The sequence below is a fragment of the Rattus rattus genome, chromosome 11 (genome assembly GCF_011064425.1).
Source record: "Rattus rattus isolate New Zealand chromosome 11, Rrattus_CSIRO_v1, whole genome shotgun sequence".
In the NCBI taxonomy this organism is placed as follows: Eukaryota; Metazoa; Chordata; class Mammalia; order Rodentia; family Muridae; genus Rattus; species Rattus rattus.
Window position 1 is genome coordinate 60,086,616 of NC_046164.1, and position 12,657 is coordinate 60,099,272.

The following is a 12,657-nucleotide window of genomic DNA, read 5'->3' on the forward strand; positions in this document are numbered from 1 at the left end:
CCATCCATCCATCCATCCATCCATCCATCCATCCATCCATCCATCTTCTATTTTCCCTTTCCTAACCAGATCTATTCCCCCCATCCTCCAGTACATCACCCTATATCTAGCCTCTGTTGTTCTGTAGTGTGATTATTATTTACTTAATAGCTAATATCCGTGTATCAGTGAATACATATTTGTCTTTCTGGGTCTGGAGTACCTTACTCAGGATGATTTTTTTTCCCTAGTTCTACCCATTTACCTACAAATTTTATGACCTACCCCCTGCAAATATCCGTTCTTCTGTTGAGGGATATCTAGGTTATTTCTACTTTCTGGTTGTTATGAATAGAGCATCAATGAACAAGGTTCAACAAGGATCTCTGGTAGAATGACGCATCCTTTGGTTATGTGCCCAAGAATGGTATAGCTGGATCTTGATGTCAGTCAATTTCCATCTTCCTGAGGAACTGCCACAGTGATCTCCGTAGTGGCTCTTATGAGTTTACACTCCCACAGCAATGGAACTGTGTTGTCATTGTTCCACATCCTCATACATATGAACTGTTACTGAGATGTTCTTAGCTGACAGGTGTAAGATAGAATCTTACAGTATTTTTGATTTGCATTTCCCTGATGGCTAATAATGTTAAATTTTTCTTTAAGTGTTTCTCAGTCATTTGAATTACCTATTTTGAGATTTATTTTTAGACCTGTACCACATTTTTTGATTGGCTTATTTATTATCTTGATTCCTAGGGTTTTTTTTTTTTTGAGTTCTTTATATATTTTGAATATTAGGCCTTTATCTGATGTTTAGTTAATAAAAATTGTTTCTAATTCTGTAGGCTGTCTCATCTGACTAACAATGTCCTTTACCATGCAGAAGTTTCTAGGGTTCATGAGTTTCCCATTTATTTTTGTTGATCTTAATGCCTGTGCTATTGGTGTTCTATTCAGAAACTCTTACTTTGCCAGTGAGCTCAAGACTTTTCACCACTTTCTATTCTATCAGGTTCAGTGTATCTGGTTTTCTGTTGTGGTCTCTGATCTATTTGGACTTGAGTTTTGTGCAGGGTGATAAGTATGGATCAATTTGGATTTTCTTCTACATATAGCCATAGCCATCCAATTTGACTAGAACTATTTATTGAAGATGCTGACTATTTTGTTCCTAATGTTTATTTCTGGACTCTTTATCAAAAAATCAGGTGTCCGTGTGTGTGTGTGTGTGTGTGTGTGTGTGTGTGTGTGTGTGTGTGTGTGTGTGTGTGTGTGTCTTCAGTTTGATTCCATTGACCAATGTGTCTGTTTTTCTGCCAACACCATGCTGTTTTTATGACTATATATCTGTAATACAACTTGAAATCACTAATAGTGATATTTCCTGCATTCTTGTTTGTTTTAAAATTAATGATTTTTGTAACTATCCTGGGGTGTTTGTTTTACTTTTGTTTTTGGTATGTGGATGTGGATGTGTGTTTCCATAGAAAACTGAACTTGTCCTTTCAAAATTGGAAGAATTTTGTTTGAATTTTGATTGTGGTTGCAATTAATCTATAGATTGCTTTTGGTAGGGTGTCTACTTTTATTATATTAATCCTACTGATCTATCGAGCATAGAAGACCATTCCAGCCTTACCTCTTTTATGATTTTAATAAAATTGCTTTTGAGTTTCTTTCCATTTAAGTTGATGTTCTCTGAATGCTTGGTGTTAATTACCTTTATTGAATCTAGGTATTTCCCTTGTATCCCCATTTTCTCCAGAACTTTTATCACAAAAGAGTATTGAATTTTGCCAGTGAGCTTCCTTCATCTAATGAGATGATCATGTAATGTTTGTCTTTGGTTTTTTATGTGGATAGATAACATTTATTCATATGGATGGTGAACCATCACTCACTCTCTAGAATGAAGCCTCCTCGAGTATGGTGGTTGATCCCTTTGATACATTTTTGGTTTCAGCTTGCAAATATTTTATTGAGCATTTTTGTATCTATGTTCATAAGGGAAATTGGTCTATAATTTAGTCTCTCTCTCTCTCTCTTTCTCTCTCTCTCTCTCACACACACACACACACTCTCTCTCTCATATATTTTGGTATGATTTGGCTATCGGGTCAACTGCTCTTTTGAAAAGAATTTGGCATTTTGAGGAGTATTGACATTAACTCTTCTATGAAAGTCTTGTAGAAGTCTACACTTAAACCATCTGGCCTTGGACTTGTTTTGTTTGGGAGAGTTTTAGTTTCTGCTTTTATTACTCTTGGGGGCTATAGGTCTTTTTAAATTTGCTGATCATCTTGATTTAACTTTGCTAAGTCATATGTATCAAGAAAATTATCCCTTTTAAATTTTCCAAGGTGGATGTCAAGACACCATGACCAAGGCAAGACACCATGACCAAGGCAATTCTTATAAGAACAACATTTAATTGGAGCTGGCTTACAGTTTCAGAGGTTCAGTTCAGTATCATCAAGGTAGGCATGGCAGCATCCAGGCAGGCATGGTGCAAAGGGAGCTGAAAGTTCTATATCTTCATGTAAAGGAAGCCAGGAGTAGACTGACTTCCAGTCAGCTATGATGAGGGTCTTTAAGCCTACTCCCACAATGACACACTTACTCCAACAGGGCCGCACCTACTCCAACAAGGCCACACCTTCTAATAGTGCTACTTCCTGGGCCAGGCATATTTAAACACCACAGTGGATTACAGGTTTTTAAAGTGTGTCCTTATGATTCTCTGGACTGTGTTCTCTTAGTGTTCTTAAACCCCTCTGGCTTCTACAGTTGTTCCTACCCCTCTTTCATGGGATTCCCCATCTTTTGTCTAATGTTCAGCTGTAGGTTTCTATATCTTCTCCCATCAGTTGCTCTGTAAAGCCATGGCCATACCACCCTGAATTCACCCGGTGTTATCTCTGTTCAGATTTTGTCTGGATGACTTGTATATTGTCAAGAGTGTAATATTGAAATTTTCCACTGTCAGTGAGTGAGGAATTTAAGTGGAAGTAGTATTTCTTTTATGAGTGCCCTTGTGTTTGGTGCCCAGATAGTAAAAATTGCAAGGTCCTCTCATGAATTTTTCCTCTGATTAGTATATATTGCGCTTTCCTGTCTCTTATGATTAGTTTTGGCTTGAAGTCTATTTTGTCAGATATCAAAATGACTGCACCTGCTTGCTTTGTAGGTCTATATGCTTGGAATGTTTTTTCAATCATTTTACTTTGAGGCGATGTCTATCCTTGATGTTTAGGTGTGTTTCTTGGATCTAACAGAAGGATAGATTCTGTTTTCCAATCTATTTTGTTAGCCTGTACCTTTTTATTGGGGAATTGAGACTATTCGCATTTAGAGATGTCAGTAATAATCATCGTTCATTAATTCCTGGTATTTTGTTGTTGGGGTGGTTGGTGGAGGGTGCGTGCGTGCGTGTGTGTGTGTGCGTGCGTGCACGCGTGTTCCTGTGTGCGCTCACATTTCCCCTTCTGATTTGTTCTGGGATTATTTATTCCTTGTGTTTCCTTGGGTGTGGTTAACTTCTTTAGGTTGGAGTTTTCCTTCTAGTGCCTTCTGCAGGACTGGATTTGTAGATGGATATTGCTTAAATTTGGTTTTAACATGGAGTGTCTTACTTTCTCAGCCTTTGTGTATTCCTATTATTAGATTTTATAGTGTCCCAGATTTCATTGTGTTTTATACCAAGAGATTTTAAGATTAAACGTTTTCTTAACAGAGATACCTATTTCTTCTATTGTGTTTTCAATGCCTGAGATTCTCTCTTCCGTCTCTTATATTCTGTTGATGAGGCTTCCCTTCGAGATTGCTGTTTAAATCCCTAAATCTCTCTCAGTTTGGTTCATTTGAGGTGTTTTGTTTTGTTTTGTTTTTTTAGTAAATTTGATTTCCAATTTCACTTTTTGAGCTGTTTTATTCATTTCCTTCCATTGTGATTTCATAAATTTCTGTAAGGGATTTATTCATTTCCTCTTTAACAGCCTCTATCATATTCATTAATGCTATTTTAAAGTCTTTTTCTTGTGCTATAGCTATATTGTAATACTTAGTGGCCTGTTGTGCTAGGGTTGCTGGACTCTAGTAAGAGATATTGTATGGCTGTTATTGGTTATGTTTTTACATTAGAGCCTAGGCATCTGGGTTTGGCAAAATAGTAATTCTATATATGGTGCTCTCTGGTTTCTTTTTTCATTTTTTTTTTTGAATGGCTGTTTAGTCCGTTGGTTTCTGTTGCCCCTCTCTGAATTTTAGGAGATTGTGGTGGTTGTGTGTGGCCTGTTAAAAAATTCTTCTATAATCCTGATATATGTGACCACTGCAGGTTCCAGGTAAAAAGTGTTTCTCACACTGGGAAATGGGATGGTCTCGGAAGGGCAAGACTGCGTGAGTCCATCACAGGTAGGAAAGCAGAACATTCCAGCAGGATCTGCTTTGTCTGTGGGAATGGGGTCAGAGAATAACAAGGTCTGTTGGAGAGCTGGGAATGAGACTAGGGAATTGGATTTAGAAAAGTGGAGCGAGAGGCAAAGATCGTCAGTTAGCTTCATGCTTCATGGCCAAAGTGGGTTCCCAATGAATGCTTGTCAGAGTTGTGTCTGGGATAAGCAATGAGTGGAGCAAAACAAGTTTGGAGGGAAAGATCTGTGTGCTCCACTGGAGATGGGAACAAAGAGGAAGGGGGTGCTATAGCAGGTGATATGCTGCAGAATTGGGCATTACACTAGGATTGGATTTGGGAGAGCAGAGAGAAAGGTGAAGATCTGTAATTAACCTGTCTACCCCCTAACTAGAGTGGCTTGGGGAATCCTAGGAAATGCCTCCAGGACTTAGGGGCCTGGATAAAGCACAGAGTAGAGGGAGAGAAGCTAGGATTGGAAGGTCTGTATGTTCCAATGGAGATGGGGGAGATGCAGCCAGTGATCTACAGAGCTGATCCCCTATGAGACTCAGGGGTTGGATTTGGAAAACTAGAGGGACAGGTGAAGATCTGGAGTTATTCTCCTCCCTTCTCTGGCAGGAATGGCCTGCAGGTTCCTGGTAATACATTTACTAAGTGTGTTTGATTTTTATTTCAATACCTCTGTCCAAAGGATACCCTAATTGTTTATACCATTGTAACATTACTATCTTAAATTTAACCTGATAGGCTTCTTCTCACATATGCCAAAAATTATAATTTGTAAGATTCCCTTAATGTTTCTTTTAATTATTTCCATGTGTCTGTGTAAGGGTACCTGGGAGTAAATCACATATGCCACTGTATACATGGGGAAGTGAGGATAATTTGAGGTAAAAGTCCTCTCTTGCACCTCTTTTGAGACTGGATCTCTTTGTTGTTTGTTGCTGCGTTAGCTAAGGTGGCTGGACCATGAGCTTCAAAGGATTCTTTTGTCTGCCTCCCATCTTACTGTAGGAATACTGAAATTACAGACATGCAACTTTCTGTAGCTTCTGAAGATTCAGGCTCAGCTCCTCATGTTTTGTGTAACACATGCTTTATTTAGTGAGCCACCTCCCCAGCTGACTTCCTTTTAAGTTAACATATAACATCCTGTCTTTTATCTTGTCATTTTTATGCATTATACCATGCATTATACTTTGCTTATATCCAGGAAGTCCCACTACCTTCCTCCTGTATCATTTTTGGAAATTGAGTGCCTCTTTTATTTCTTGATTAGATTATATTCAGCTATTACAACATGCTAGTAAGTGTTTAAGGAATCAACATCATATTTTGTTATGAATTATTCTAAATAAAAAATTTATTATCAAAATGTAAAAACTTATTTTTAATGATAAAAATTTGTGTTTAATCAAGGTTAAGTTAGTATACTTTAGGGTACCCTGTGTATTATCAGTACAACATTCCTGAAAGAGTTTATTAGTGTTACCCAAACAACATTTGTGCCAGTTCTGAATCAGTGGACATATTTTGCCTGGTAAGTCAGTATCGTAGCTGGCAAAGTTTGCTGATACTAACCATTGATGGCTTCTCTCTCCCAGTGACCCTTTTAGCACTTTCCAGCACGGAGGTAATTTTTGGGTCAATTCTTACTTGATTTCTGTATGTCTTAAAACCAAAGTGTGTTGAATTTTCAACAATAAGGTATTAAAAGTATGTCTATTTTTATTGAAAATGTACTAGGAAGAAGAGATACCAAAATGGTAATTATTTTTTGAAGTGTGGATTATGAGTGATTTTATATATTTTCCCTACTGAAAATATATAATTTAAAGTGCAAAAATGTTTTTAAGGGATTATTTTGTAGTGTTCTTGCAAAGACTCTTAATTAGAGAGACAAATTAGTGGCCAAGTAAATTAAAAACATTTTGAATTTTTTATTGCCATTGATCATATTGTCTAGTCTAGTTTTTATTAGATGAACCTTACATCTAATTTATAGAATTTGAGAACCATAAAGGAAATTTTATTTTTGTTTTCAAACTTATTCTCATTTTATGTCATGTCTTCATATATTTTTAAGCAATCCTTGGATGGGGATGGGTCTTAACACAGGTATACAGAGAGTATTCCTCTGTTTCCTATCTAGCTTTGAAAGCACTGACTGTTGATACTAGATGTATTATCATCTGATGTTTTAAGGTCCTCAGGGTCTTTGAACTTTGAATTCAAAACTGTGGTGTATTCTTCAACCTTCATTTCTAAACAGCTTCCCTTTCACAGTCATATTTGAAATTAGCATTAAACTTCATTATTCTCTGCCAAGTTGGGACTTGTAGCCTCACCTGTTGTGTATACATATTTGCATATATATTATATTCCTTTAGAAATTAATTTGTTACACATATTAGGTTCATGCATGCTATCACTACCATTACACTACACAGTTCTGCCACTGTCCTATCCGTCTCTTCTACTCAACCTTTCCTTTTCCTTCCTTCTCTCCCACCTGTGTGGGAAGCAGTCTATATTTTAACTGTCTCTCAGGTTTGACTTTTCCTACAATGTCACATAGTCAGAATGAGTTTGTATGTAGTTAGCAGTATGCATTTGTGGATCTGTCTTTTTGTGGCTTAGTAGTATTTTATGTGTTTCTTAATATTTTTGCCTAGTGTGAATCTGCCTTGTGTTTACTTATCTGTTTACTTACTGAAGCATATTCTGATCACTTTGAAATTTGTCAATTTTACATAAGGCTTCTCTAAATATCTACAAGATTGGGGGTAGACATAAGTTTTCAACTTTCTTTAATTATCATGAATAACTATCAGCATCATTGGTAGATTATTGGGAAAACTATGTTTGTGTATTTTAGAAACTGCTAGACTGTTTTCAAAAGTGGCTAGTCCACTTCAAATTTCCGCCAGCAGCGAATGACCTTGCTGTCCCCTTACTGTTTCTAGTTCTTTCTAGCTAGCTTTTGATAGCTGCATTTAGGTTTTTTCCATTCTAATAGATCTGTACTGATATCTTGTTTTCTCAATGTGTAGATCCCTAATGAGACTTGATATTGGCCATCTAGTCACATATTTGAATCTTTTTATCTTCTAGGTGGGATGTCTTTGGATTGATTTTAGTATTTGGATAGTGATAGAACCAGAATTAGGAAGAATTTATTTTGTTTTGGTTTTCTAGAGTGGCTGGTAGAGAACCATATGGGCTGGTGTTTCTGTTTGGCAGATGTATTCTTCTTGATCTATTTTTAATAGCTCCAGCCCCTCTAAGGTTATCTGTTGTTCTTGCCCGAGCTTTGGTTTCCTTGCTGTTAGAGGAGTTGATCATTTCCCCTAAGTTATCACATTTCTGGACATAATGTTATTTGTAACATTCCTTTATTCTTCTAACGTCTCTAACTTCAGAAATGACTAGCCCATCTGTTCTGATAAGTGATTTTCCACCCTTTTTTTCCTAATTAGCCTACCTAGAGATTTATGGCTTGTATTTTCTTTTCAAAGTATCAATTGATGTTATTTTTTAGAAAGGTCTATACTACAAACTGGGAGAATATATAGCAAATGTTGCAAACATTCTTTTGATAATGTAGTTTGTAGATGAAATATTTTGCCTTCATACTTTAGTTCTTCAATTTTTTATATATTGTACTGTGGTCATATTCTTTTCCCTTTCCCAACTTCTCCCAGATTCCCTCTCAACTTCATAATCTTTCTCTGGAAAAAAAAAACAAAAACAACCCACAAAACCAGACACCCCCCTCCTGAAAGGCAGAAAAAAAAAAAAACCTCAGACACAGCAGGGAGTCTCATTTTTTGTGTAGCTACTAAAATGTTTCAAATAAAAATCGGTATAAGTATATAAAATTGTATGTGCTTGTGTGTTTGTGTACTTGCATTAACCTCCCCCCCTTCTCTCTCTCTCTCTCTCTCTCTCTCTCTCTCTCTCTCTGTGTGTGTGTGTGTGTGTGTGTGTGTGTGTGTGTGTGTGTGTGTGTGTGTGTTTTACAGGGTTCAGATCCATTCACTGAGCTGCAGTTGCAGCCCTAATCTTATTTTGTAGCTGCATTGTCATTGTTCAGTATATGTCTCTAAAGTCAGTAAGCTTAAAACCCATTCAATGAGCAAAACAAAATAAAATCTAGGGCTTTATTTTTCACTGAAATTTGTCTTTGGGAACTATAAATTAATAGTCTGTGAATAAACTATACTAAAAAGAATAAAGTATTCAAAGTAAATGAAAGTTGTGCCTTTTAAAATTACATGTATGTTTTTATATTAACTTATCATACAGCCTTAAGATACAAGTATTAATCTCTTCAAGTTCCCAAGAAGAGACTGAAGCCTGGAAAATCATTTTTGCTTAGGCCACAGCTAGTATGTAGAATGTCCCTGTACCTATATCAGCTTTTACAATCAATTTTTATTGACTTTTATTTATAAGCATATTTACGTTTTGTTATTTTTGGTGGAGTCTTAATAGAATTCCCTATGTGAATTAAGCCTGCCTCAGCCTCCTGAGTACTAGAATTATAACTGTATGCTATCATACCTATTTTAATAAAGGTACATTATTTAAATCTTTTGAACCTTAGTTTTTATTTTACAATTGGTAATTGTAAATTGAAGTCGAAACTCATTAAATTCATATATTTTTGAATTTTTAACATTTTTATGCACAAAAACCACCTATATGTGTTTTGCCTGCATTCATGTCTGTGTACCATGTTCACAGATGGCTAGAAGAACTCATCAGATCCCTAGAGCTGGAGTCATAGATAGTTGTGAGCCACCATGTGGGTGCCGGGTTTGGAGTAGGTAGGACCCTTGGTAGTACAGCCAGTGCTTTTAACCACTGAAACATCCCTCTGTACCCCTTACAACCATTCTTTGGGTTTTCTTTCTTTCTATTCTTTTTTTTGGGGGGGGGTTTGTTTGTTTAATCCTAAATCTTTTAGCCATTTTTCAAAAATCCCAATGTTATATTTTTCTCATGAAGCCATGATAAAAATCAGGATTCCTTGACTTTTCAAAACTGTTCTCTTTGACGTAAGTCGTATATTGCAGCACTAATCCTGCATAAGTAAGTAGCTCTGAAATCTGTGACTACTTAGGGGTGATCTAAGGAAACTGCACAACAGTCTGTATATGCAAGTCCCAGGGTTACACTTGCACTAAGTTCCTGTGAGATGTCAGGGTAACTGTGGGGAGCCCTGGGTACGGTGCTGAGCTGTAATACTGGCAGTGGGAAGAGAGAAGGATCTCTACAAATTCAAAGCTATCCTGGTCTAGAGAGTGAGTTCCAAGCCACCCAGACCCTATAGAACATGATCCTGTTTCAAATGGGGTTGGATTATTCCTTTTCTTTCAAAGCCTCGGCAATGAATGATGTACACATCTTTATTCCAGGATCAAAACAACTAAAGTTCTATAAGGACTCAATTTTTTCCAAGTTTGTGTGTGTGTGTGTGTGTGTGTGCGTGCGTGCGTGCGTGCGTGCGTGCGTGTTCATTACCTTTTTGAGGGTGCAGTCCCTCGTTTGTACTGCTGCACTTTATACTTCAGGCTAGCTGGCCACAAGCTTCCAAGTGATTCTGTCTCTCTCTTCTCACTATAGGAGTGATAAGTTCATACCACCACAATGACTTTTTAAATGTGGTTTCTGGAGATCACACCTGAGTTGTGAGACGTGTCTTGACCCTATGAGCCATCTCCCAAGCCCAGGAAAGAATTGTTTTTAATTGTTAAATTATTTACAGTTTTTATATGTGAAGTTGTCTGTAGAAAAGTAAGCATGCATTCTTAAGCAGGCATTTAATCTACAAAATAACATCAAATACGTTTTTGATGGTACAGAAATTTAGAAAAAACAGCATTTGGTAATCCTGTGTTGTATGGTGTTAGGTTTTATAATTTTTTGTCTATCTGTAAATTAGGTAATATAATCCACATTACATTCATAAGCTGACTGAAACAAAGCTCTGTGTCCTGAAAAGTCACAGCTATTAAATGTGTTTCCAGTCCAGATCTCCAGTCTTCAGATATCTTTACATTACTGTGTACTGGGTCTTATGTTCCTATTTACTGCTCTTTGCAAAAGTATGTAAGTATTAATACTATTTTTGTGCTACTGGCAAGGTCTTTCTATACATTTTTTATGATCTTCCACTCTGTGTTTGGATTAATGTAGAAGAGAGCCCTAAGAGTGGCCCTAATCAGTGTAATTGTTCATTATCATACCAGGAACAGCACATTAAAATAGGTATGCTAGCATACAGTTGTGTAACATAGAAGAGATACATCCTTATCTCTGTTGAGCCTTTTAAAAGGATTTCTGTACATACTGATGGTTTTCCAATTAGCTATTGTATAGCTGCCTAAGATAGTAAAGGCTTAGCATGCAAAGTTCTTCATGCAGATTTATTTAGAGAAAAAAATTTGAAGGACATTCTGTTGTTATCAATGATTTTAAAATTTATTCCATCTACTAAATGTAAATGACAGTGTCACCATTCCTTCTTATCATGTCCTTAGCAGATAAGTGTTCCAGAACTTTTTCAATATATTAGAATTATTAGATTGTAAGGAGTAGCATTAAAAAACAACAAAACAACAACAACAAAAACGTAATCCATTTTAAATGTTTCACCTTAACATGTTCCATAATATAGCATAGATGTATATAATGTGTCTTGATTATATTACTCCTGCCCATATTATCCTCAATCCCTCTCGTCTGCCCAAGTCTTGAGTTATTTATTTGAGCAAAGATAACTTAACCAGTGCCTATGTTACTGTGGAAAGGACTTCCCCTCAGCCAGCACCCACATTAACTCTTTAACTCTTCATGGAAGAATAGGGCCTATTAAGCCCACTCTGCATTTATGATGGAATATAGATAGGTCCTGTCTTCTGCAGGTAACCACTGCTTTTGAGTTCATAGACCCAAGAGCTCTATCAGGTCCAGAAGACAACATTTCTCTCCATGCTCCAGATCTTAAATTCTGTGTCTTCTTCCAAGATGTTTCCTGAGTCTTAGAGTGTAAAATATGATAGAGATGTCCCATAGGGTTGAGCACTTAACAGCCATTTGTTCTCAGCACTTTTTGCCCAATTATGAGTCTCTGTATTAACTGTCCACACTGTAAACATGAATTTCCCTGACCAAGGCTGAGAGCAGCACTAGTCTGTACATGGTTTGCATTGGATGACATACCCTATGTGTTTACTCTGTCTTTTTCTTTTGTAACCAGGCTTTTGGAAATGAAAAAGACTGACCTTAGTTTTGATCTACAAATTGGATTGCTCCTTGTTTTTGTAGACATAATTCTATTTTCCCAAGTCTGGGTATTCTCAACACCTTTGGTCTTTTCTTTCGTTTCTCTGTATTATATTTTCTTTCACATTGTGCAAAATTTATTCCTTTCTTTTCTTATATCTACCCCTTTGGTCCCACTGTCATAATGAAAATAAAAAAGAAATTAATAAATAGTAATCATTAAGTCTTTGAAGTGATTAGATGATACTTAAAACTATATTGTTGGAAAATTATTAATCTATAACCAGCTCATTATTCTTGGTATTTTGTCTCTGTATGGCCTATTCTGTTTTTTTTTTTTTTTTCTTTTAACTATTAGGAGGTTAATTTGAAAGGTAGACTCTCTCCCATAATTGTTACTAGTTAGGTTTTATTTTTGTTTTTTCATTTTTTTTTTCTTTGCCATTGCTGTGGAAGATGGTGATTTTGCTGGTTTTAATAAAGTTAGTATATTTAATGAATATTTTCCTTCTTTTAAAGACTGTGAACCAGAAGAGCTGACTGACTGGTCTATGGATGAAAAATGTTCATTTTGTAACCTACAGAGAGAAGCAGTCAGTGTAAGTTTTAGTGCCATGAAGTTATTTTTAAAATAATCACACAATTGTAACACAGTTCTTTTTTTTTTTAACTTAAGTTGTTCTGATAATTTGTGACTCAGTGAAAATTTAAGTACTTCATTTTGTTGAATGAAAAAAATATGTCCAACATTTAGTTTAATTTTAAAAACAAACTCATTTTTTTCTTTTTCTTCTCTTATGTCTTTCCTTTTTATTTGTTCGTTTGTTTTTGGTTTGGTTTGGTTTTCTTCCATATTTGTTTCTTACTACTTTCTGATTCATGAGCTCTACCTTAAGGTCAGGTTGGTATTTATGTGTTCAAGGGTGAGCATGGAGACCTAGCTTATATAAGAACACTCTGCAGTC

The 12,657-nt window shown here is 36.1% G+C and overlaps 1 protein-coding gene across 14 annotated transcripts in view; it reads left to right on the forward strand.

The window, feature by feature from the left end:
* Lcorl (ligand dependent nuclear receptor corepressor like) overlaps positions 1–12,657 on the forward strand; it is a 131,558-nt gene that overhangs the window by 40,744 nt on the left and 78,157 nt on the right. For 11 of the 14 annotated variants that reach the window (XM_032916192.1, XM_032916191.1, XM_032916193.1 and 8 more), the window contains one exon: positions 12,212–12,291. The exons of 1 other annotated variant lie outside the window; for it this stretch is intronic. In XM_032916192.1, the coding sequence (XP_032772083.1) occupies positions 12,212–12,291 (80 nt within the window). Of the gene's footprint in view, positions 1–10,030; positions 10,138–12,211; positions 12,292–12,657 lie in introns of all 14 variants that reach the window. 2 more of the 14 variants (XM_032916197.1, XM_032916196.1) reach the window with 1 other exon arrangement.